Consider the following 24615-nt stretch of genomic DNA (forward strand, 5'->3'; position numbering starts at 1 on the left):
GGTATGTTGTCATTGGGAGCTTTGTCTTTCAATTCATAAAACTGAAATGTTATCAAAATAGACAGCATTCATGTACCTCCTTTCCTCATAAGTTCAAGACTGCGCAACAGTTTCCGCTCAACAAACGCATCCTCAAATAGTACATTTTGCATATCAGAAATCGGGTATTGTCGAAGCCACATCAGAGCTGTTTCTCTTAATCTAATCAGCCACTTAAAAGTATCCGTTGAACTACAGTAACAGGTAACATACATGTACAAACACGAAAGAAGCTTCATATCGCTAGAGTTTTGCCGTCTGAATATTCAATAAAAATATTAACCTTGATAACCCTGACATATTTGAGTGCCGCTGGCTTGTCCCCTTGCTTGTTGGCCTGGTGAGCAGCCACTTTGTACTCGTACTGGCGTCTCTTCAGCAACAGCAATGTTTGCTGATCTTCTGGAAGAGTTGCACCAGACTCCGAATCTAATCAAAGGCAACTTCCAAAAACTATATACTCAAAAAGGCAGACGCTATTTTGGGCGAAATAAATCCGTGGGGCAACAGTTGGGGGGGGGCAACGGTGGGAGGGTGTTCTTGGCTGCACGGGGCCCTTACAGCTTGAACGCTTTGCAGGCGTGGGGATTGGGGGGGGGTGAAGTGAGAGGGGAGGGGGTTGACGTGGTAGGGGGCGGGTGGTCAACCTCTAAGAACCACCCTTCACACCATAAGTGGACAAAAACAGTTTCTGTGAATCACATACTTGGAGACTAGAGAGCTGAAAGGCTCCAAGAGCACTTAATGACCGCTGGGCGCTACCTGTTTATCCCGTTTTTGCGGACGAAAAGTCAAATGTGTCACACGGAAAATCGGTCAAGCGAAAAAGAGCATTAAAAAAGACCGACAGGACTAAAATAATTGCTGGAAACTTCATTAGAGAGCAATTAAACATAACTATGCTTATCAATAAAACAGATCAACAGTTTAAGGGATCATATTTCATTGGACTATTTCATTTTTCCACACATGAAATGTTTGTTTTTATTCTCTCCACTTTGGTCAGGTATTAAAAGAACCTTGTGCTTTAGGAATTAACTTATCCCGTGGACTGGCTCAACCAGTGAAGTTCTCCCCACTTAATCGTTTAAGAACACAATAACGAGCAAAAGTACTTCAAATCAGATTTTTCTGAAAACTTTCACTTTATAAAAATGTATTAAGAATTGAAATCAATTTGAACCTTCACTGATACTCTGAGTCCCTGCTGATTAATATTATTATAAAACATCTGAACACATTGTGACGGTCAATTAATTAGTCTAGCCAGAACTAGCACAATAAACGTTCGAAAAAACCAAGAAAAACCGAGAGAGAAGAAAACGTCAAAATTAGACAAAAGAAGTCAATTTTGACTCAATAAAATCAAACCGAAAGCATTTCAGAACCGATACCAATCACATCAGAAGGTCAGCAAAACCACCAGAAACCCTATAACAATGAGCCTTTCCAAAATTGTTACCAAAAACCTTCCATTAAAAGAGCCAAAGTAGAAAAATAATACTAAGAAAGCAAATGCGCTTCTAAAACTAACGTATTAATTTAATTGTTGAAGAAGACGGGGCAAAAAAATAATTAATTGGCTTTAAAATTCATTAGAGCTTAAATATGACACTATTAAGATTCATAATCTTAATCACAACCAACTAACATCGGGCGAACTGCTCTCAAACGACCGGCAAGCGGTTGACTTCAGTACCAACCAGCTGAGGCTTAGAGATGCTGGCATTCTTAAGACTAAGAACAGCCCTTCACAATATGAAATTATCTCCTCAACAGTTCCACTGAATGGCATACTTAGAGACTAGTGAAGCGTAAGGCTCATTCAAATCAAACTGCAAACACGAATGTCTTCCAAGTAATATAGATTATAATTTTAACACTCGGGTGACTTCTATTCATTTTCATTTAAATTCTCAATTTAAACTTAAAGAGAGTGCAAAAAGTCAGTTTTTTGAGTGAGGAAAGTTATGTATGCTCAAAACACTTATCACACGATTGACAATACAGAATGCAGTAAACAATATAAACCAACTAATGTCGGATGAATTGCTTTCGAACGACACGCGGCGGCGATTTAATTTAGAGGGGTGTATCTTAGAAATGCTTTCTGGGTAAAAAAAACTTCCAACTCCTTAAGAGTCCGAACCCCGGCCCACTAGGATAAACTTCAAACATTTTAACCACTGAGTTAAAACGGCGTTGCTTTATTCTCGCTCACAATCGCTCTTTCTCACTCACAGTCGCTTTATTCTTGCTCACAATCGTTGCTTTATTCTCGCTCACTATCGCCAGATACTTCATTTGAAAAACAGAGCAGATCGGATCAATCAAATTAAAGAACTCAAGCGTTAAAAAGTCACCAAAGAAGTCATAGAATGTTCGAGAACAAAAGAGCCAAGACGGTCAAGCAAAAAACTTTGCAAAAAAGAGACGTTTAAAATAATTGCTTCAAACTTTGTTCGAAAGCAATTAATAACATAAATGGCAGATTGCCGGAATAGCTGTGAAATAGACTTGCGTGCGGAATAGAAACAGAAACAGATCAGGTGTTGATAATCAACGCCGCTCAAAAAGCTCTGAAAAAAATCATTCAGCGATAATTAATAAAGCTTGTTAAAATTCATTCGGCCAAGTCTTTTTTATAAGGGACCTTTATTACACATATGAGTTTCTTTGAGCTTAAACTAATTCAAATTAAACTTTAAGTTTTAAAGTTCAAAAAGTCATTTTATTGAGTAAGGTAGGTCACGTATGACCGAAATCTAATTATGCGAATGACTTAAAAACGTTTGCTAGAGAGAGAGAGAGAGAGAAATGACGTCACGCGCGCAAAAGCCGTCAGTGATAATAAGAAGTCCTTCACAAAATTTGACTTTTTCAGCTTTGCTGTGTGTACAAATGTAAAACAAAAAAAAGAGCGTCGGACAACGAAAAAAAAACCAATTAACGTCGGATGAATTGCTCGCGATTGACAGTGGGAGCAAATTTAGGGGTGTCGTAAAAAAAATTGTTTGGGCGCAATGCCTTCTCGGCTTATTTGTGCATCCCGTTTTTGAAGACGAAAAATCAAACGCTTAGAGAAAAAATCTATCAGATCGATAGCTCAAAAAATTACAAAAGAATTCAACTAGCTCAACATTGCTAAAATAATTGCTACAAACTTTGTTTGAAAGACCAGTTGATAATTGATTGATTAGTTTCTCTTCACATGATAAGCGCTAATTTCATTAAACTTCTCATAAGAACCAATACAACACGTGAATGAATATTCATTTTTTTTGAAAATTTGAATAGAAACTATCGCGAAATAGAATCAGAAGAAATTACATCATTGGAATATGGAGTATATGACCAGATATACAATTGAACAAGGCGACTCGTTAATGTGCGTTCGCACATGATGTTCCGACCCGAGCACAACTACATTTTTGACTAAATTGTCAACCAAATGAAGAAACAACAAAAATAGAAGTTAGAGTTCCAAACAATCGTTGCACCTACCTACTAAATGAATTACATAATGCCATGCCTTATTACAGCACCAATTAGATCTGACATTAAAGAGACTACGAGACAAAAAAAAACAACCAAAAAATTAGCAAAAACAAAAATTTCACGGCAAAAACTGAATATCTAAATTTAAAAGCACAGAGTAACAACGTCAACATGCAGTCAGATAATACCTTAACTACTCGAATTTACTTTCTTCTAACTACAGAGCGGATGGACAATTCTCTTAATGAAACTATGTTACAAGTCAATAAAGAGAATGATCAATAAGGCGAAATTCAAAAATTAATCAACATTTTTTAAACCAGGAATTTTTAAGTCCAAAAATCATTAGCTTTTAACTAAATAATCCTTTATGAATTACTAAACAGTTCTTACAAAACCAAAAGGTTTTGTCTTTGGGTAGACTAAGCCTCAGAAACGAACAAAAGAAAAACTTTAAGAATTACAAACGGTTTGCGAAAACACAAACTATTGCTACCATTAAAATCATTAGCTATTATCTGAATATTAGGTATTTTTAATTCAATTCCTATTTTGTACTTATTCAGCTGCAGGAAACATACTGAGAGATTAAATAAGTGTATTTGGACCACACTTGTAAACCATTGGGATCTGTTACTACGCGATTGTTCTGAAAGAAGAGAAAAAGAAACGCAAATGACTACTCAAAAAACGTTTATAAAAACGCATATTGCCCAACAAACAAAGCATCTGTGACCAATAATATCAGTAGATGTTTTTTTGAAATATAAGAAATTGGATGTGACCTCTCATTGATGAAAAAAAGTTACGATTTGACGAAATGAACAACAAAAACTGAAAAGTTTGAAAAATATTTGAAAATGTATATCATAAACTTCAAGACCAAAGGCTACAAACTGACTAAGTGATTCGGGTAACATTCTTAACTCAATGATCAATTACAAGATTAAGAGATTTGTCAGCAATTTACGGCTACCTAAAGAACAAAAACATGCCAAGACAGGCAACAACCAAAAACTCAGTAGAAAAGTGCCAGAAGAAAGTGTCGAAGCAATTTAAATCATAAGTTCTTCTCTGAAAACTTTTTCTATGAGCCGTTGAACGTCTTCCCTAAACCAATGAAAACTGTATGTAATAGGATACTGTGATAAGATTTCAAAAGGATCCGAAAAAAGAAAAAGTACCCGAAATTTTAAAATATATGAAAACTAGTGGCATTGAAGTTTTAAAACTAATAGGTAGAAAAACCCGCTAACCACATTAGTTTTGGCTGCAATAGAAATAAAAAAGGATCCTGAAAGTACTAAGGCTGACAGACAGTTCACGAAAAACGTTAAGGATTGGTTAATTTTCAAAAAAATTTTGAAAAACTTTTTAAAATATTAACAGCCATTAAACTCGAAAGCTTTCAACGGTGATCAATAACAACGCTAAAATAACACCGTGACAGGAAAAATATTTTTCTTATGCATGGAAAACCAATAAGACATCACAATAAGTCTTAAGACTATGAAAACAACAACAAAAACAGGCGAAAAACCAAAATTCAGTAGGAAAGTGCAAGAAGAACATGTCGAAGCCATTTAAACCGTTAGCTTTTCTCCGAGGACTTTATCTGTGATCCACTGAATGTCTTCTTTAAGCCAATGGGATTAGAATCATATTTAGATAATGTGTATAATATTTGGATAATAAGATAAGAGTTCAAAAGTAACCAATAATACGAAATTATCCAAAAAATTTTTTTTAAAAATGTTGAATTCTTTTGTCATTGAAATCATAAAATCAATAGTTGCAATATAAAACTGCTAACGAGAATTATTTTAGTTGCAATAGAAAGCAAGTGGTTCTGTCAATACTGAGACTGACTAACATTTCACGATAATTTTAGGATTTGTTAACGTTCAAAAAAAATTTCGAAGAATTATTTTTAAATTCTTAACAGCCATTAAACTCAAAAGATTTCAACGGGAGTAAAAAAACGCCCATATATGCCTCAATTGAAGTACGAGGATGTTTGTCATGCTTAGGCGATCAATAAGACATCACAACAAGTCTTATGACTATGAAAACAACAACAAAATTAGGCAAAAACAAAAAGTCAGTAGAAAAGTGCGAGAAGAAAAGGTCGAAGCCATTTGAAACCATAAGCTTTTCTCTAAAAACTTAACTGTGATCCACTGAACGTCTTCATTAATCCAAAAGGAGCTGTCAATTTTAGGATAATGTGAGAAGATTTCAAAAGTAACCAATAATACGGAAATATCCAAAAAAATTTTGAAAGTTTTTGGAATCTTGTGTCATTGAAGTCATATTACTAAAAGCTAGGAGATAAAACCCCCAACTAGATCAAACTTGGTTACAGTAGGACTGAAGAGGGTGCTGTCATCACAGAGACCGACTTACAGTTCACGATAATAAGTTTATGATTGGCTAATGTTCAAAAAAAATTCGAAAAAAAATCTTAGCTGTCCATTAGCTGTCCACTCAAAGCACTAGATATTTTTACTTAAATCTCATTACGGAACATATTGCGGTTAGTCATTGAGTCCATGCCATAAGACTCCAAAAAACTAGTAAAACCTCAGAAAGAAATTCAAAATTTCATTTAAATTCACGAAAAATCAGAGTCGAAGCAAAAAAAAAACATGAGCAATTCCTTGAAAACGATTTTTTGTTCAATGGGCTTCATTTGACTACACAGGAGGTTTTTCATTAACTGAATCGCAATATGAAAAGTGACTTGTTTCTAGGTGACTAAAAAAAACAAAAAAAGTAAAGATTTATAAAAAAAACTCAAATCTCAAATAGATTTCGATTTTTTTTTGATATTGAAGCTCCTTATGAGACCAGAAATAGTCCCCTTTTTTATCGCCTTTAGTCTATCAGGAACACAAAATTGGTTCATTTTTTGGCAAGAAATTTAAGTTTGAAATACTATTTTTATAGAAAATATCTTAATTTGAAGAAAAATCACGTTAAAAGTGAACAAATATCCCTTGTTCACACGAAACTTCAATCCTCGATAACTCCTCGAAAAAAACGAAAATCAAAAAAATCTTTTTAATTTTGAATTCTACGCTGGACCAGCTTTTTAATGATACCACTCACATTTCTCTGCGATGAATATATCGATCGGCCAAAATTGACTGAACAAAAAAAACCCATTTGAGTATATAGTTCCTCCCCCCACAAGTGGGGTCGGAACGATAAGATGGCTGGTTTGCAGATTATATCCAACTGTTTTACACGGATTAGAAAGCAATACATTCTACGTTTTCAAATTAAAACAGCTCCATCTCAAATCAGACAGTTTCATACGGCATGAATAAATTCTGAAGCGGATTGGCATTTTGCTGAGACCGTAGTTTTCAGGATACTATTAACTCATACCAAAATAAAAGCCATTTAAAATCGTTTTTATAATTTTTCCTGGAAACTTTAAAATCCTCTTCTGGCCAAGGCTTTGCCGTTGTCTGATAGTTGGGGGGGGGGGGCAACCTTGGAGTTCATATTAAGCTCTCGCTCACCGCTACAGATTAAGTTAATCCTACCCTTTTCAATAATCTCTGACAGCGCGTGTTATACAGCTTATCTGCTTTTGTAATAAAACAAACTGCACTACAATTATCCCCCATTCAATCTAATCTGTGCATATATCTAGCGAAACCAAAACAAACAAAAAAGTTTAGCTCAGTTCAAAAACATTTGCGCATTCTACTTGCGCAATCTATTGTTAACCGTCTAAATGGTCTAAGCTTCCGATTACACTGTTTTACAACAAACAACCAGACGCGTCATGTGCATGTCTTAGTACATAACAGACTGTTTTTATTTGCTCTTTCCTATTTCACAAAAATTCTTTTCACGGCGTTTGTGGTTGTGATCACGTGGAAACAAAACCAAACTCGAGAGCAGGTGCTTCCAACTGTTTGGTCCTCACGTAGTAAAAAGAAAGCACAGCGCTTACAATGAGAGCAAACTGGCAGCAGCAGAGGTTGTATTAGTGAGGCTGCAAAGGGGAATATTTCTCCCAATTAATAAATGCAAGTTGCACAGAGTAGAAAAATACAAAAATTGGAGACTGATTAGAGGGGCAAATTGATTGGCACTGACTGACAGAGAACTTGAATTTTTCATCTATATACGTCTTTTTCTTTATATCAAATTTTAAGTGCCTGTTTATTGGAGGCAATAAAAGAGAATGATAATAAAGGTTAAATGTGTCAAGTTCAGTCAGAACAATCCAATTACCTAAAATCCCCTTCATTCAAACAATCAAATTATACCATTTGATCATCTTTCAAGAATCCAATATTAAAGAACACTCTCAAACAAAATCCCAAGCACTTGCAACTGTGCTCAAAAGAACACACAATGACCCAACTATTAGGAAGCCACAAAGCTCTTTCTAAGAGCCATAAACTTAAAAACGAAGGGGAAAAGTTTCAACTAATCGACAAACAACTCAGATAAAAGAACTCGTTTTATGACATCAAATGACTTCCCAGACAGTTATAAAATGACAGGCAGTCCCTGTATCCCCTCACGATTGAATGTACAATCGAAGGAAGATTGATGTATGACGTGAAACTAAATTCCAGACTTCTCTCCTGTTCCCGGGATAACTGTCTCAAAATGACACCATTAGCCTGCTGTGCGCAAGCATGTTACTAAGACGCACTCTCGGTCTTCAATTTTAACAATCCAAGTTCTATAACTCAGCTCTTATAAACACAAAAACAGGATAATGTTGCAAACGGCTTTTCCAGGAGACGTTCAGAATGGGAAAGTTGTTTGTTCATGCGGATAAAACCAAACATCTAGACGGGTGCTAACTTCAAAAAGTGCCCCTTAGAGCAAATAAATTGTCAACACGGGGCCTCACGATCTACACTATTTTTCACACAATCAAAATAATCACAAACTTGCCAACTGCTTATGAATGGAGCAATTCTCGTAGTATCCGGCTACTCTCCCCGCGTTTCTAGGGACAGCTATCGGCAAAAGTAAACAACCTGAGAGAAAATTGTACCCCATGCTTTATAGATTAGCAGGTTCAGAAAAACGGAATTAATTGCCTCGGGCTAAACACAAACAAAGCACTGAACCTGTAACTTAGTTTACCTTTGCCAATTTCGACAACTGTAAACAATCAAAGGCTAAAACTTTAGAAGTTTTGTGGCCTTCTGCTCAGTAATTACAGAGGACCACATTGGGGGCATAATCGTAATGTCATAATTTTACGGTTTTGTTCAATCCAGGGAATTTACCAAAACTCTCTCAAAAGACCACTAAAATCACTTCCACCCAATCATCCAATGATTAAATACAAAAGTCCAAGTCCCAAATCTGAAGGTGAAACAATTATTTTTCCCAAAGTAGTCAAAAATACAAATTAAACACAAAATAGCTAGTGGCAAATCTGAAGAGGAAACAATTATTTTTCCAAAATTTAATCAAAACTGAATTTTTTTTAAGTTAGTTTGAGTTTTTTAAGTTTAATAACGAAGAACGTGAAACACAATTCAGTTCACAGCACGGCATTTGCTCGTAGGGGTCCAATATGAGCGCCAATTAAGTTCATGGCGATTAATTAGCAGCACAAGCAGAAAAAGTCGTATAAGAAACTTAGCCAAAACAATTGAGATTCTAAAACCCTAATCACAGCACGACAGAGTGAATGTTGAAACATTTCCTTCGAGACAACAATAAAAAGCTACGCTACCAACGATCGAAAACATCAAGTCAACTTGAAAGTCTCTACTCCAAAAGATTGCCAATTTTGGAACACAAATTTTATACGCTCCTACTCAATTGAGAGACTTTTAAATAATGCATGGAGTAACCTGACTGTTTGTCAGGCGAAGGATTTACTACTCTTTCAGATCAAGATATGCTTGAACTGTTTTGTCTTCGGCCGATTTCATTAGATATTAGGCGGTTTATTCGAAGGACATGATTAATTGCGGTTCATGTACTAAGACACGTCAAAGACCATTTCAGTGGTCACGTTCACTTGAAGCAACATGTAGTCAAAATGTGGAAATACCGTCTCGAATAGATCAGATAATTTAAGCCACGCATGTAGTCACAAATTAGTCAGGAGCGTTTTTTTGGTAGACAAAAACAAAACAAATGTCATTACATGGCATACAGAGTAATTTCAACGATAGCTTTCGACTCACTTCTCTCAAAATTTCTCCTTTTCAGCCTTCCACCCTTTTCCGAGATGCGCTCGAGCGCATTTGAAAGCACGGTAGTCATCATTTTATGGAAGCTGATTTGAATTGCAAATGCAATCGGAATGAAACAAAACAAGAAGAGTTTGATCGACTACAGGTCAGTACGACAATAGACACATTTGTAAAATGGTGAAAATAAAAAATATTTGTTGACATGATTTCGCTTGGGAGAAGAAAAGGTTACAAGAAAAGTAGGAAGAAAGGAAATTGCAATTCGGTTCCTTTTTTGTTCATCTCTGTTAGAAACCCTTCCCACTGAATTGCGTCAACCCTCCCCACATCTTTCGCTCTTTTCATCATTCTACCGCTTCTTTGTTAGAGCTTTGGCCCAGTGGGCATATCAAAACACAAGTATGTTATGACACTTGAAGAGCCCCCTCCCCTAGAAAAGTTCAATTGGCTAGCTACATTTCAATTGCCTTGTTCCCATGCTCAAAATAAGAATGAAAGGAACCAAAAGATATAGATAGAGCACTTAAACGCACTCAACGAAAAAAGAAACTAGGATAGCGAACGATGTGAGGAATTCAGTTTGACCACTTTAAAAGGGTTTACCATCTATCTCATCTCATCTCCACTATAGTCTAAATACTTCATACAACCTCTATTCCTTCATATTCACTCTGTTTCCAATTCTGCCACCCTTTCTACAAATTTATTCCTCCTTTCCCTTTCTCCCTCCCGCCTACCCTGCCTCTTTTCAATCTTGTTCATGCGATTGGTGTATGAATATGTGTGCATATTTTCATAAGGAAGACGCAATTACCATCTAGAACAAAAGAGATCTCAGCCAAGATAAAGAGGATCAGGGCTCTTCTCTTTTGTTCTCCAAAACAGGAGGAGACCAAAAAATTGTCAAGTCTGACGCTTTGTCCTTGTCTATTGCTTGAAAAAAAAATGGATGATGCTATCAAATTACGCAAATTCGTTAAGAGAAATGAGACATCGTATAATAAAGCAATTAACACAAATACAAAAAACGCCCTGACGACAAATTGCAAACAAGCTTGAGATTTAAAACTGAGTCGCATCATCAACAGTCTATGATGACATCAATTAAAGACCTTAAAAATTCATTCTCATTCTTAAATCTATTCTTAACATTTAACTTAAAATTTACGGATAAGTGCATCTTTAGAAACCAATGTTAATATGTCCTCCAGTTCACTATATTGATTAGTCTCCAATCGAGTCGCGACCAAATACCTTTACGGAGCTTATTCACTCCAATTTTAGCAGCTATGAAAAAAGACCATTATTAAATGGAGCATATCTTTGCTACTGTCACAGTGAATGTTTTCGGTTCTAATAACTCGATTCACAAATCCACCTTTTTCTTAGTGACGTAATCAAAACGGGGCTTTGATCTAACGACCTGCATAGCAAAATGTCGGCCACCCAAGATTAAGTTAGCATTTATCAGAACGCGACTGAATTACTTAGACGACATTTGAAAATTTAAGACCTACTTTAAGGGAAGGCGGTTCAACAAGTCTCAAAAACGTTTCCATCATCATTTTCGATGAACCTTGCCTGCCTTCGATTGATTAGTTCAAAGACAAACGTCACAGTAACCAAATTGCGTCATGATTTAACAAAGTAGCATCACAACCCCGCTTTTAAATTCATTATGGAAATCCCAAATATTGGATTGAAAAATCCATTTGCTGCAAATGTTAGTTACTTCAATCACGTGCGTAAATAAGGAAAAGGACACAAGATAATTCATCTCATCAAAAATGGAGAAAGCCTTGGGAAAACTCGTTAAGCGCCTGTAAAACCTATCGAACAAAGTCTGTTTGCGTCACAGTGAAATCGACCTCCACCTGAAATACTTCACAAAATACAAGCATATTTCGGAGAAATACCACCGACTTCCTACTTGTCAATTTTACTTAAGTACTCAATAGTTGCTGACTTAACTAAGGTTCTCCAAAACCCACTCATTCAAATTGCTTCACCTTTACCGCTCTTCTAGTACTTGGTTCCGCAAAAAATATCAGGCTACAATTTTGGTAATTAAGTTGAGAATATTCATAGAATACTTAGAACAAATTTTCAATGAAAGTGCTTTAAAAACTAATATTAATTGCGTCGTCTTACTTTTCTGTTACACAATGAGAGGTCCCAAATTAGCACAGCACACTGCGCAGCGGTCTGAAAAAATTAACCCATAACGATTTGCAAAAAACGAAGCACTAAATTATTATAAGTCGCTGGTCGAAGGTGATGCTTATGTTACGTTGGATACGGTGATTATTACACTAAGAAGTGCGGCTCAACTCTAAGATTAAGAATCGCCCCTCACATCCTGAATTTATGGTCTCCTAAATACTTCTGATAAATCACATACTTAGAGACAGCTTTTAAGGCCTTAAGGGAATTTGATGTCCGCCGGGCTTTACCTGTTTATCCCGTCCATAAGAACCAAAAGTGAAATAGTTAGCAAAAAAAAAAACAAACAAAACGTAGGTAGAATGAAAAGACCAGCAAGACTAACATAATTGCTACAAATTCCGTTTAACAGCTATTAATAAGATAGAAATCCATTGTGTAAATCAGTTAACAGTGAAATGTTTCAAAAGTCTGCTATCGAAATAATAAAACTGTTCTTGCAGTCACGAAAAACAACATAGCCGGCAGATTTCCGAAAAATAGCCGCCGTTGAGGCGCTTGATGCACATCGAGATTGAATCAGAAAAAGAAAAGATAACATACCCGGCAGATTGCCGGAAAATAGCCGCCGTTGATTCCCATAACTCTATTGGGATTGAAAGAAAAGAAAATATCAACAAAAACTGATTTTGTATAAAAACATTTGCGATAAGTGCGATTTACTTTGATGTCATTTCGTAATTGAATATACTCCTGTCTCTCAGTGAGAGCTACAGGGTCTAGTATCAATACCAATAAGCATTATAGATAGTAACTAAAAGTTATGAGAACAAAGTTCAAGTACCGGGCATCTAAAAATGGGCTTTATGGGTTTATCCCGTTTCTATTTCTGACTTTGATTTTTTTTATACAGATTCTCTTCATTTTGAATTGCTTTGCTGAGCAGCTGCTGTTTAAAAGGACATTGAGCAGAATGACAGAAGAGTGAAACTAGCCTAGAGAAGTCAAAAAAGATTTCACGCAAAATGTCGAAAAGCGGCAAAATGGGTAAAGCGAAAAAAAGTTCGAAAAAAAGTAAAAAAAAATAGGAGCACTATAATAGCCGGCCAAGATGAGTGCGGCTATTAATAAATTGACCAAATTTTTTGTTTTTTTTCAGTGGCAAAAAGTGTTCTAATTTGGCGTGTAGTTTCAGTTGGATTCTTAAATATACTTATTTCAGCTCCTAAACTGTAAGCTAATAATCTTAATACCAATGTCAGCTAGCAAACAATCTAAGGAACTTTGATAACCTAATTCTCAATGACTTAATGGCCGCGCTTTATGGGCTTATCCCGTCTCTTTTGACATTGAATGTATTCACTTTATTGCGTAATTCAATGCGTGAAAGAATTTAAAATCCATTCAGTTGAAACAGTGAGTGAAGTAAGTCAGAAGTTAAACGTGAAAATCGTGACTAATGTAAAACGAACAACGTGATCAAAAGGTAACTAGCCTAGAGAAGTCAAAAAAGATTTCACGCAAAATGTCGAAAAGCGGCAAAATGGGTAAAGCGAAAAAAAGTTCGACGAAGTAAAAAAAATAGGAGCACTATAATAGCCGGCCAAGATGAGTGCGGCTATTAATAAATTGACCAAATTTTTTGTTTTTTTTTCAGTGGCAAAAAGTGTTCTAATTTGGCGTGTAGTTTCAGTTGGATTCTTAAATATACTTATTTCAGCTCCTAAACTGTAAGCTAATAAGCTTAATACCAATGTCAGCTAGCAAACAATCTAAGGAACTTTGATAACCTAATTCTCAATGACTTAATGGCCGCGCTTTATGAGCTTATCCCGTCTCTTTTGACATTGAATGTATTCACTTTATTGCGTAATTCAATGCGTGAAAGAATTTAAAATCCATTCAGTTGAAACAGTGAGTGAAGTAAGTCAGAAGTTAAACGTGAAAATTGTGACTAATGTAAAACGAACAACGTGATCAAAAAGTAAAGCGAATAAAACAAAGGAGAGCGCCTAAATAATAGCCGTTGAGAGGCTGACGGCGACCATTAAACATATTCAACACTCATTACAAAGTATACGTCAGTGACTACAAAAAAAAACAAATATTGGGCCATAGAACCGTTCTCAAGCCTCTCAAAGGAAAAGATAACACCCGCACTCATATATTTATATTTGAACACTAACTTACGTTAGACGTATAGAGAAATTGACCAACACTTAAAATGCTTAATTGTCATGATTTTTTGAGATCCTAAATATAGTTGACAAAGAAGCTTGACAAAAACATAGCACGGCCTTATGTTCGGAAAAACTTTTGCAAAATATCGCGGCAAGCAACTATTTAACATTCATAAAACTCTGCAACACGTAAGCTCACAAAATTTTCAATCAATATCATAAGACAATGCTAAATATATTGTTATTAACGTATGCTTTCATTTGACATCAAACTGACCAAAATATTAAAATCTCCGTCTCGGGGGTTTTTAATTTCAGTATTTCATGACAGTTTGATTGATTTGGTAAATTTCTTCAATTAAAAATCAATTAAACTTAACAACTGCTGATAAATGAGCATCAGTCCCCGAAAAAGTGAGTTAAGCCAATCCTTTAAGAAAAATAACGGCATCGGGCGGAAGTTTGCACGAAAATTCGCTTGGTTTAGAAAGCAACTAAGGAGCAATTGAAGTGATTCGAGCTTTTCTTTTATGTGCACCAAAAAACTCAAAAAATAGAAATAAAATAGTTGTCCCACCAATAAACGCAGTAGGACAACACAGTGTTGTCAATAACAACGTTCACAGATAACGATAGCTTGATCGATTCCAAAAACTCGAGTTAGAAAAACGAACAAGACCACAGGAAACGACTTCTAAATGATAAACATAGCCGGCAGATTGCCGGAAAATAGCCGCGATGGACGCTTGTGGCCAACCATGAATTGAAACAACTAAAGAAATAATATTGACAGATCGACTACCAGCTTTTTAATAGACCACTAGACTTTTTGGGTTGAATTTGGACTGTCATTTTTATGGGACACATCTGCTCTACAAGGAAAAAACCCTAATGGAGCTTCTTCAAAATTAAAATTCGAGATTAAAACTCAAAGACTATATTACTCAGGAATTAGGGCATATAAGTTTGGCACAACTTAGATGCACACTATTGACCTTTAATTAGTAATTGTTCATAAAACTTAAAGTTCCCTAAGTGAGTTCAGAGGTCATTTTTTTGAGTGAGGTAAGTCACGCAATTGACCTAAAAGCAGAAATTACATCACGAACACAAATTTTAACTGCAAAGCAGTAGAAGTCACTGAAGTCATTGAAAAAGTAAATTCCAAGAAGTCAGGGTCAGACGAAACAAAAATCTTTTAGACGATAAAAAAAATAGAAGCGCAACAATAGCCGCCTCGAATTGCTGACGCGTCTATTTAACAAGAAAACAAAAAAAATCTAAAACACAAGAAAACTCGCTTGAATCTGTGCATAGCGCAGGAAGTACCAACACACCCCTTGATACATTTTCAAAATGACAAAAAATGCTGACAGCTTAGCAGCGCTCGAATTTGTGAATACTGAAGAATGTTAAGACAAAGGTAACCCCAAAAGCGTTAACAATTGTTTTTTTTTTAAAAAAAATCAGCAACGCTTATATTATTAATCCCATTGCGCAAAGAATGCGCTCTTAAATTAATTATCCTATTATACGAATTCAAAAAGGTACTAGTAATTGTCAGCACAGTCATCAATCATTAAGTCACCTGGTCTCTGCTACATACTGAAAGAAACTAAGTAGATGGAGAAAAAAGTTCTAACATTAGGAAAAGTATTAAAAATTATAAAGTTTTATTATCATTGAAAAGAGATTTTCATCTATCAGTTGGTTCTCATGGTTTTGCATTTTCAACCGAAAAAAGAATGATAGTCAAACAGAAAATTAAAAAAAAACGTGTATACCATTTTCATCGCTACAAGAAAAACATTTTCTAGATCTATAGGACAACCAGCAAAGGAGTATAAAAACATAACCTACTAACGTCGGGCGAAATGCTCTCAACCAACCGGCGAGCGATTGGCTTCGTCATTAGCTAGGCACGGTTTAGTGAGGCTAGCTTTAGCTTAATTGAAGGGGCTTAAGTGAGCGCAGCGAAGGGGTGCACCGGGGGGGGGGACTGATGGGGGCGGCAACAGTGGGGGTGGAGGGTCAATCTTCAAAACAGATTCTAAGAATCGCATACCTGAAGACTAGTGAGCCGAAAGGCTCTAAGAGCACTTAATGCCCGCTGGGCGCTACCTGTTTATCCCGTTTTTGAGGACGAAAAGTCAAATGCGTCAGACGAAAAATTGGTCAAGCAAAAAATTGCATAAAAAAGACCGACAAGACTAATATAATTGCTACAAACTTCGTTTGAGTGCAATTAAAAAGTTCATAGTTATCGTATTTCTGCTATTTACTGGACAAACTCCCTATATGTATATATTGTACCAATTTGAGTTTAAATTAAAATTTCAGATTCTAGAAATTCATTCGAAGACAGTGGAAAAACAAAAATAATATAACATAGCTGGCAGATTGCCAGAAAATAGCCGCAATAGCTTCGTAGATCTGCAGTCTCAAAAAACAGTAAAAGACCGACCAAAAAAATCGTCTTTTAATTGTAGGGCTGATATGTTATGTTTTGATTAAAAAATCTAAATAAGTTTCTGCTGCCTCTATTAGCTGCTCTCTAATAACCTTCATTTAGAGTGACACACACCCGTTTGACATTATCTCTTTGAATTAAATAAAATAAAAGTCAATTTCAAAGTGAAGAAGTGATTTGTGCGAGTGAGGTAAGTCAAGTGTGACCAAAAATTTAATCACGCAAATGAACAAAAAAAAACTCACTCCACTAAGAGCGAAAAATGACGTCACGCAAGCACTTCACTTTAAATTGGATGAACGAATGAACAAAAAGCAGATTTTAACTGCTTGTGACGTCATATGGTCGTAACAAAAATCTTGACGACAAATAAAAAAAATCCAAGAGAAAGCCAATAATAGCCCAAGCTATCGCTGTGCGGCTATTAAAAAACTCACAAGAAAAAAGATGTATTACAAAATGGTTGCGCTGATAAAGATTGAAGTTATGTTTGCAAGAAACGATGCTTGTGATGTGATAAGTTCATTAAGTGGCTTCAAATAAAATGTAAAAATTAAAATTTCGCCGAACTTAGTAAACTCCCGCCAATTGAGCGCGGCTGCGAGATACTATGATTGACAGATCATTTTAGATCATGTAAAACGCAGAAATCAAGGGCGTAAAAGTCACACGAAAAGTCAAAACGTTCAAATCAAGAAATCTTCGTACAAATAGACAAACGAGTACAGTAATTGCTTTCGATTTCTTTGTAGAGCAATTAACAGATACCTGTTGAATGTCAGATTTGAATATTTCTTTGGGGTAATTAAGGTAACCGGTAGCTTCAATACGCACCAAGCATTCAGTGGTACCGCAAGCAAACCTTCCAGTTACAGATTGCAAAATTTTAATTGATCAGTGCATACTATACCAATTAATTCCGATTCAACGGTAACTGAGCCGTCAAATGCAACAAAAATGTTGCAGAAAGAACTTTAAGGAACTGTGAAACTTTTTTCTACTCAGTGGTCTTCAATTTGATACGATAGTGTGTCACATGGCAGTGCAGAAGACTTTGTGCTATAAAAAGCGAGCTTCAGCTTTGAACATCCTAAGATTGCTGGAGCAAGTATGTTCTTTAATCACTTTGAAATGAGACGCAGCAGGATATCAATAGGTCAATACTTCATCTCTCTGATTTCCTCAATCGACTTCAAGAGACCATGTGGTTTCAAACGGAGAAGGGGAGGTGGGGGTACTTTGACACAGTAGTTGGATGGGTATTATTGAAAATAAATTAGAGCAAAACGGTGGCTGATTACAGGAGGGTGATGAGATAGAGAGGAGGGCATGTGTGTAACATTTGGTGCAAAGGAAGGTAGGGTAAGAATAGAAGTGATAGCCTCCGGTAGTGTAAGTCCAATTACTTGAGAATTAAAGCGAGCTTAGGGGACTCGTTAGGGCCGCCGTACACAAAGGATCGCCTTCCTTCATAACTTCCCCACGGCCCGTTCCTTTTTTATTGTACAAGAATTGATTTTTGCGACTTTATAGCAGAGCCCTTTGCCCCAACCCATTTCCTTTTCAACGGGTAGCACATCTAGAAATCGTGATTTGAACGCTCTGTAGAAGCCAGTTATAAAAATAAGATCTTGGGAGCAAAAAGGTTTGCAAATCAAAACCGACAAATGTCATCTCAGCACAAATGGGATCTGGGCTTAACGAAAACGCTCAGCTAAATAAAGGGAAACAGTACCGCAGAAGCTAATCTATGATGCAGAAAACATTAAGACATTCACAATAAATAGCAGACACCTAGCCTGCTGTAGTCGGACAACGAGCTCTCAAATGAAGCAGGAGAATAGCTCCATTGGTGTGAGGCTACATTTAACGCTAAATGAAAACAAATCAACCGAAAAACTAACCAAAAATTGCGAAAACTAAATATGCAACGGCTAGTTTTGATGTTCAAGCTTTCGAAGGCCATAAAATGACAAAGATAAAAAAAATCGACATTTAAAACTTTAATATGTGACGCAAATCAGAGATTCTTAAAATCGAGAAACATTACGAAAACATTACTGTTTTAAACATTACCGACTATCGTCCGGTGAATTGCTCTCAAACGACCGGCGAGCGGTTGGCTTCGTCAGTAGCTAGCCATGATTTAGTGAGCATAGTTGAAGGGGCGTGAGGTGAGCGCAGCGAGCGGGGGTGCACGGGGGGGACTAATGGGCTGGGAGGGGGGGGGCAAAGGTGGGAGGGCGGTTTTCAGCCGCAAGGGACCCTTACGGCCTGAACGATGAGGAGGGGTGGGGATGAGGAGGGGTGAATTGAGAGGGGCTGATTGGGGGGGGGGGGGGTTGGGAAGCTGGGTCAACTTCTAAGAACCGCCCTTCACACCATAAGTATAAGTCTCCAAAACAGTTACTGTGAATCGCATAATTGGAGACTAGGGAGCTGAAAGTCTCTAAGAGCACTTCAAACCTATTGGGCGCTACCTGTTTATCCCGTTTTTGAGGACAAAAAGTGTTACGCACTAACTTTTGGAGTGTTACTCTCGATGTTATTGAGGTTAATAATCGGTGTGATTAACTTGAATTATTGCCATGGTACAAGGACTTATTATGGATGTTTATTAGCGCAATTTTAGAGGATATAATTTGAATAGAATTAGCTAGTAATAGCCTTTCATTGAGCAGTTCAGATGCGTGATATATCCACTTGTTGCCTTGTGTTTCAACAGCTTTTTGCGGCTCTATGTAGTTCTATGGGAATCTGTAGTACTTTAGCGTTTTATAAGAATTTTTCTGTTCAATCTTTAATTATACTAACAAAATTAGAATAAAGTCTTCCTAAGACAGAATCAGAAATTTTCAAGATTATTTTCAAGTTTTTCAATCAACTGGTTATCACAGTTGTACCCAAGTTGTTTTGGTCCTTCGCAAATATTTACTGATCTTCAAGTTAGGCAATTTCCGGGTTTTTGTACGTTTGTTAAGTACATATACAATTTCCGTATTAGCACCTACTTTATCGACATAATTACTTCACCAAGCACATAACTTATAATGACTTTTCTTACCAATTTTACCAATCCATTGTTACGGAACTGAATAAGGTAAATATTGAGGCTTTTGGGTACGTAATATGTTTATCAGTAATCTGTCAATCTGCGGCGGTTTTTAGTAAACATTAAGAAATAAGAGGTTACAGGCCCAAATGGAAGTACAGGCTAGATCTGGCATTCAGACCTATCTGAATATGAACTAAATTGTAGCACTTTTTATGGATACTTAAAGGGAACACATCACGTAACAATGAGGCACGAAAGAGGGGCGTGACAAAGTCAAATGGGTCAGACGAAAAATCGTTTGAGCGAAAACTTGCATAAAAAAGACCGAGAGGACTAATATAATTTCTACAAATTTCGTTTGAGAGCAACTAAAAATGTTCAACAGACAAAGAGCTAAAAGCTCTGGAAAAATGATTGAAAATGCTTGCGAAAAATCTTTCTTATCAACAATCCTAGGAGTTCAACCTGCTTAAAACTGGGGTCAAATAATACTGCTGGTCAATTACATCGTGCAATATGAAAACTTCGAACAAAACTACTCACAAAACGATTTCAGCAATTCCATTACGTCGTTTATATTAAGATCTGCAGTGAAATGTTATTGAAAACCTACGAAATCTTTGAATACTCAGAAGAAGCAAGGGTAGCTTTGGACTTACGCCAAAAAAGATATGTTCGATAGGGAAAATTCAAAATCTGCCTCTTAGCCTTCAAAATTTTTCCTTTTACGTTAATTGTAAACACGGTCGCCGTTTTAATTTTCAGCGTTAACAAAAGCTAACACCTAGTCAAATGACTTCAACCACTCTACTTTTTTTACATTTCGCAAAACAGTGATTGCATGCCTCTCTTCTATTTTCATACGATATATGCACACATTTGTTGGAGACTTTGAAACAAGATAGTGTTAAGTATTAATTGTGTCTAAGTAACCGTCTGAAAATTAATATTTAGTATGTTGAAATTGACAAAAAGGCATCAAATCAAGGAAAAATGGTCAGTTTTAAAATTTCTGAGCTCAAAATGGTGCGTATTTAAAATGATCTTTGCCTCAGGTTAACTTTCATTTAGGTCTCCCTTAATTAAATTCTTAATTTCATAAGCACTTAAGGGTGTGTATAGATCGGTAATGCCAACTTTAACGAAAAAGTTAAAGTCAATTATGCATCCTTTTCAATAATGTAGTCAGATTACATCTGCTTTGTTTCTGTTCCAGTATTAACAGTCAGACATATGCAAGCCAAATTATTTTGTTTATAGGTTTTTGCTAGAATATTTGTTTTTCAAGGCATTTATACAGATACAGCGACAAAGTTGCATTTTTACAACGTGTTCCGCTCCTGAAGAACAAACCTTAAATTTGCCTATGTAGCTTATGGACATCAGCACCAGTTTTTTTTCGTTGAAAGTTGCTTTCAACTTCTTCAACATTTGCTATCCTTGTTCTCAGTTGCCATTCAATAATAAGTGAAATTTGAGTGAAACTTAAGGGTTGGATTCCAGCTTTGCTTAAACTCATGAACAAAATTGAAAAAACATACCCGGAAGATTGCCGGAAAATAGTCGCCGTTGATTCCCATAACTCTATTGGGATTGAAAGAAAAGAAAATATCAACAAAAATTGATTTTTGTATAAAAACATTTTTAAGTGCGATTTATTTTGATGTCATTTCGTAATTGAAAATACTCCTGCCTCTCAGTGAGAGCTACAGGGTCTAGTATTAATACCAATAAGCATTATAGATGGTAACTAAAACTTATGAGAACAAAGTTCAAGTACCGGGCATCTAAAAAGGGTCTTTATGGGTTTATCCCGTTTCTATTTCTGACTTTGATTTTTCTATACTGACTCTCTTCATTTTGAATTGCTTTGCTGAGCAGCTGCTTTTTAAAAGGACTTTGAGCAGAATAACAGAAGAGTGAAACTAGCCTAGAAAAGTCAAAAAGATCTCACGCAAAATGTCGAAAAAGCAGCAAAATGGGTAAAGCGAAAAGAAAGTTTGACGAAGTAAAAAAAAACATAGCCGGAAGAATTCCGGAAACGACTACGTGAACAAAACAACTTCGCTCGCTTAGAGAAAATCTTTTCACACATCAATTTCTCGCTCTCTCAAAAACAGCGGTATGAGCAAAAAACAACTCTCTTTTCGATCCGCTCTTAACTTTTGTTCAGCCCCAAAATCACTCCAATTTTTTTCACGCGTTTCATTTCCCGCTTCAAAAATCACTGCAATAAAATTGATTAAAAAAACAAAGAATTCCGGAAACGACTCCAAGTGGAAAAAATGCCCTCCAACTACTCATCACACAAAACGTGCCTCCACTAATTTAGGATTATCTTGAAAGAAAACCGTAATACAAAACAGCATAAAAAATCAAATCTATTAAAAAAGGATAAAAACTCTGATCAAATTTTGTCATAACATGAGATCCCGAATTAACTATCTCTGCCACAATTACTTCGTCAGCACATCGAGTACCTAATAAAACCACTCATGAGAATTCTTAAAAATACTTGAAGCCAAATCATGAAAAAAAATGAGCTCTAACAAACAACTTTGACTAAAAAACTGGAAAAAGTTTATAATTTTTTTAATATTACAAAAGCACCTAAATTCAAAGAAAAATTCTTTCCAGTCAATAGGCTATTCAAATGCTCGCACAACAATAGGCAAGCCATAATAGGCTAAGAAACTTGTCTAAAGTCCAGAAAGAAAAACAAAAAAAATGCAAAAAATTAAGAAAAATAGTTCCATTTTCGTCATATTTCTCCATTTTCCGTCATATTTTTCAACAAAAAAGCTTTATATCAACAAAACTGTAGCCACTTGTAAACTAAAAATTGCCGAAGTAATAGGAGTCTTTTCAGTGCATATTTGAGGCAGTAAAACAAAACAAAAGTTGAAAAAATTAGCCCAAAAATAATCAAAATACATGAAAAACCACCGAATTAGCATAAAATGCAAATAAATTTCCAGAAACCTTCAACCACTACCAAAACCAGCCTAAAACGTAACGAAAATCATAATCAAACCTCTTAACCAAAAAAAATTCAAAAAAAAAAATGCTTCAAAATGCCGCACATGAACAAAAAATTTCGCTCGCTTTCAGAACTTTTTCACACCTCAATTTTTCGCTCTCTAGAAAACAGCGATATGAACAAAAACCACTCTCTTTTCGCTCCACTCTTCATTTTGTTCAGCAACAAAATTACTCCAAATTTTTCACGTGTTTCATTCCCCGCTTCAAAATTCACTCCAATAAAATTGATTTAAAAAAAGGACTTCTCCAATACTCCTCTTCGAGTCGTAATAAAAAATAGGAGCGCTATAATAGCCGGCTGAGAAGATGAGGGCGGCTATTAACAATATAATTTTTCCTTAACAAGAGTGAAACTTCTCAGCCAAGTATCTACAAGTGTGTGCTAGAACTGTTCAATGTAAGGGAAGCATGTCTATGCATTCATGGAGCAACCATCATATAGATCATAGGTATTACGTAACGTTTCAGCACGATAACTTTCCGGTGTCATGGTTTTTATAGAGGACACAAGCTATAATCTGAGAGCCATAAAGTGGCTAAAAAAGCATCACAACAAATTGATGCTAAAAGGGTTAGAAATTGAACGAAATCATCGACCGTTCAGCGTAATTACATTTCAAAGACAACTCAATTGTTACGCTAGATTGAAACAGGAAACACATATCAGCTCAAACAATAACAGCTCTCTCGCTAAATTGAATGGACAGGTAGCGAGCTAATCAGGTCCTATTTCCATTGCATTATGTCACGGTGAACCTACTAACTCGACGCCTGAACGACTACCGTTCACGTCAACAATTATATCATAATTAAATGAAGTATACAACCCAACATTTAAATATCCATTCACAACCTCCAGGTCCATTTGATATGGTTCAAAAAGACTATGCCCTGTCCGTTTCGCAACTTAGCGCACCATCTTACCCTAATATCCTAAACAAGCCATTTTAAGTTTTGGTGTGTGAAAAGCGAATGATGTCATCTTTCATCTTCAGAAAATGTTTCACGGATTGCGTTTAAACCGAAGCTCGCCCATAAGTGTACATTTAAAAAAAACAGTCTTAACAGCTAGTTGCATTTACCTCAAACAACGAATCCGTACTTTTGTCGCCTTAGAGCAAAAATAGAAAACTTAAATGGAAATGAATATAGGTGAATGTATCTTTGGAGAAGACATTTTGTTGAAATAGATCACAGGGAGAGATGAACAACAAAGTAGGAAGCCTGGTGCGCTCTCTTTTCCACAATTAAGAGAAGCCTGAATAATTGATGACGCCCATTGAGGTATGGATGAGCCTTGCTCTTCAGTTCCGCAATTATTAAAGCAAAGCAGCCAAATTGACACTCGCTTCCTTCCTAATTACAGCGAGCCATGTCATGCCAAGCACGCAGAAAAGGATACAGCCGTATCCACACAAAGCTCTGTTCCAAAACAATGTGTCACCTAAGCGGTGCTTCATTCTAGTAAACAAGTCCGAAAATAAGCCAAACAAAAGCAGCTGATCCAAATAAAATCGATAAATCCGATTCTTATAAAAAGAAATTCGCACAAGACTCCAACCTGTTCAATTACATTGAGATGAAAATGAATGGTAACGCACCAATAGCAATGGTACTGAAAAAAATCTTTGACTCAATGTGGAGTGACTAGTTTACCAAAATGGACCGGAAATAACTAGCTATTTACACAAAATGTTAAAAATTCGCCAGCCAATTGACCTCAGGTTCCAATCTGAAAAATTGACAGACTGGTAATAAAAGAGATAGTTTGCAGAACGTTATGAGATACAAACCAAATTCTTTGCGACTCATATTTTCATTAAAACGATGAATGGCAATTATGTCTTCCGCCAAATCTGGTAATGCCCTTCATAATAACATGGCTTCCTTCCCGCCCTTCTTTAATAGAATCGCAATTTTCGGTCATCAAAACCGCGCAAAACTGCGATCTATTCTACAAGTGCTAAAATT

At 36.1% G+C, this 24615-nt stretch overlaps 1 protein-coding gene across 3 annotated transcripts in view; it reads right to left on the reverse strand.

Annotated features, from left to right (window-relative positions):
- The window catches only part of LOC142336436 (coiled-coil and C2 domain-containing protein 1-like), a 118235-nt gene that overhangs the window by 22767 nt on the left and 70853 nt on the right, over positions 1-24615 (reverse strand). For all 3 annotated transcript variants that reach the window (XM_075385271.1, XM_075385270.1, XM_075385268.1), the window contains one exon: positions 323-468. In XM_075385271.1, coding sequence (XP_075241386.1) covers positions 323-468 — 146 coding nt within the window. The remainder of the gene's footprint in view (positions 1-322; positions 469-24615) is intronic.

This window comes from Convolutriloba macropyga, chromosome 3, assembly GCF_964194025.1.
Source record: "Convolutriloba macropyga chromosome 3, txConMacr16.3, whole genome shotgun sequence".
Classification (NCBI taxonomy): domain Eukaryota; kingdom Metazoa; phylum Xenacoelomorpha; order Acoela; family Convolutidae; genus Convolutriloba; species Convolutriloba macropyga.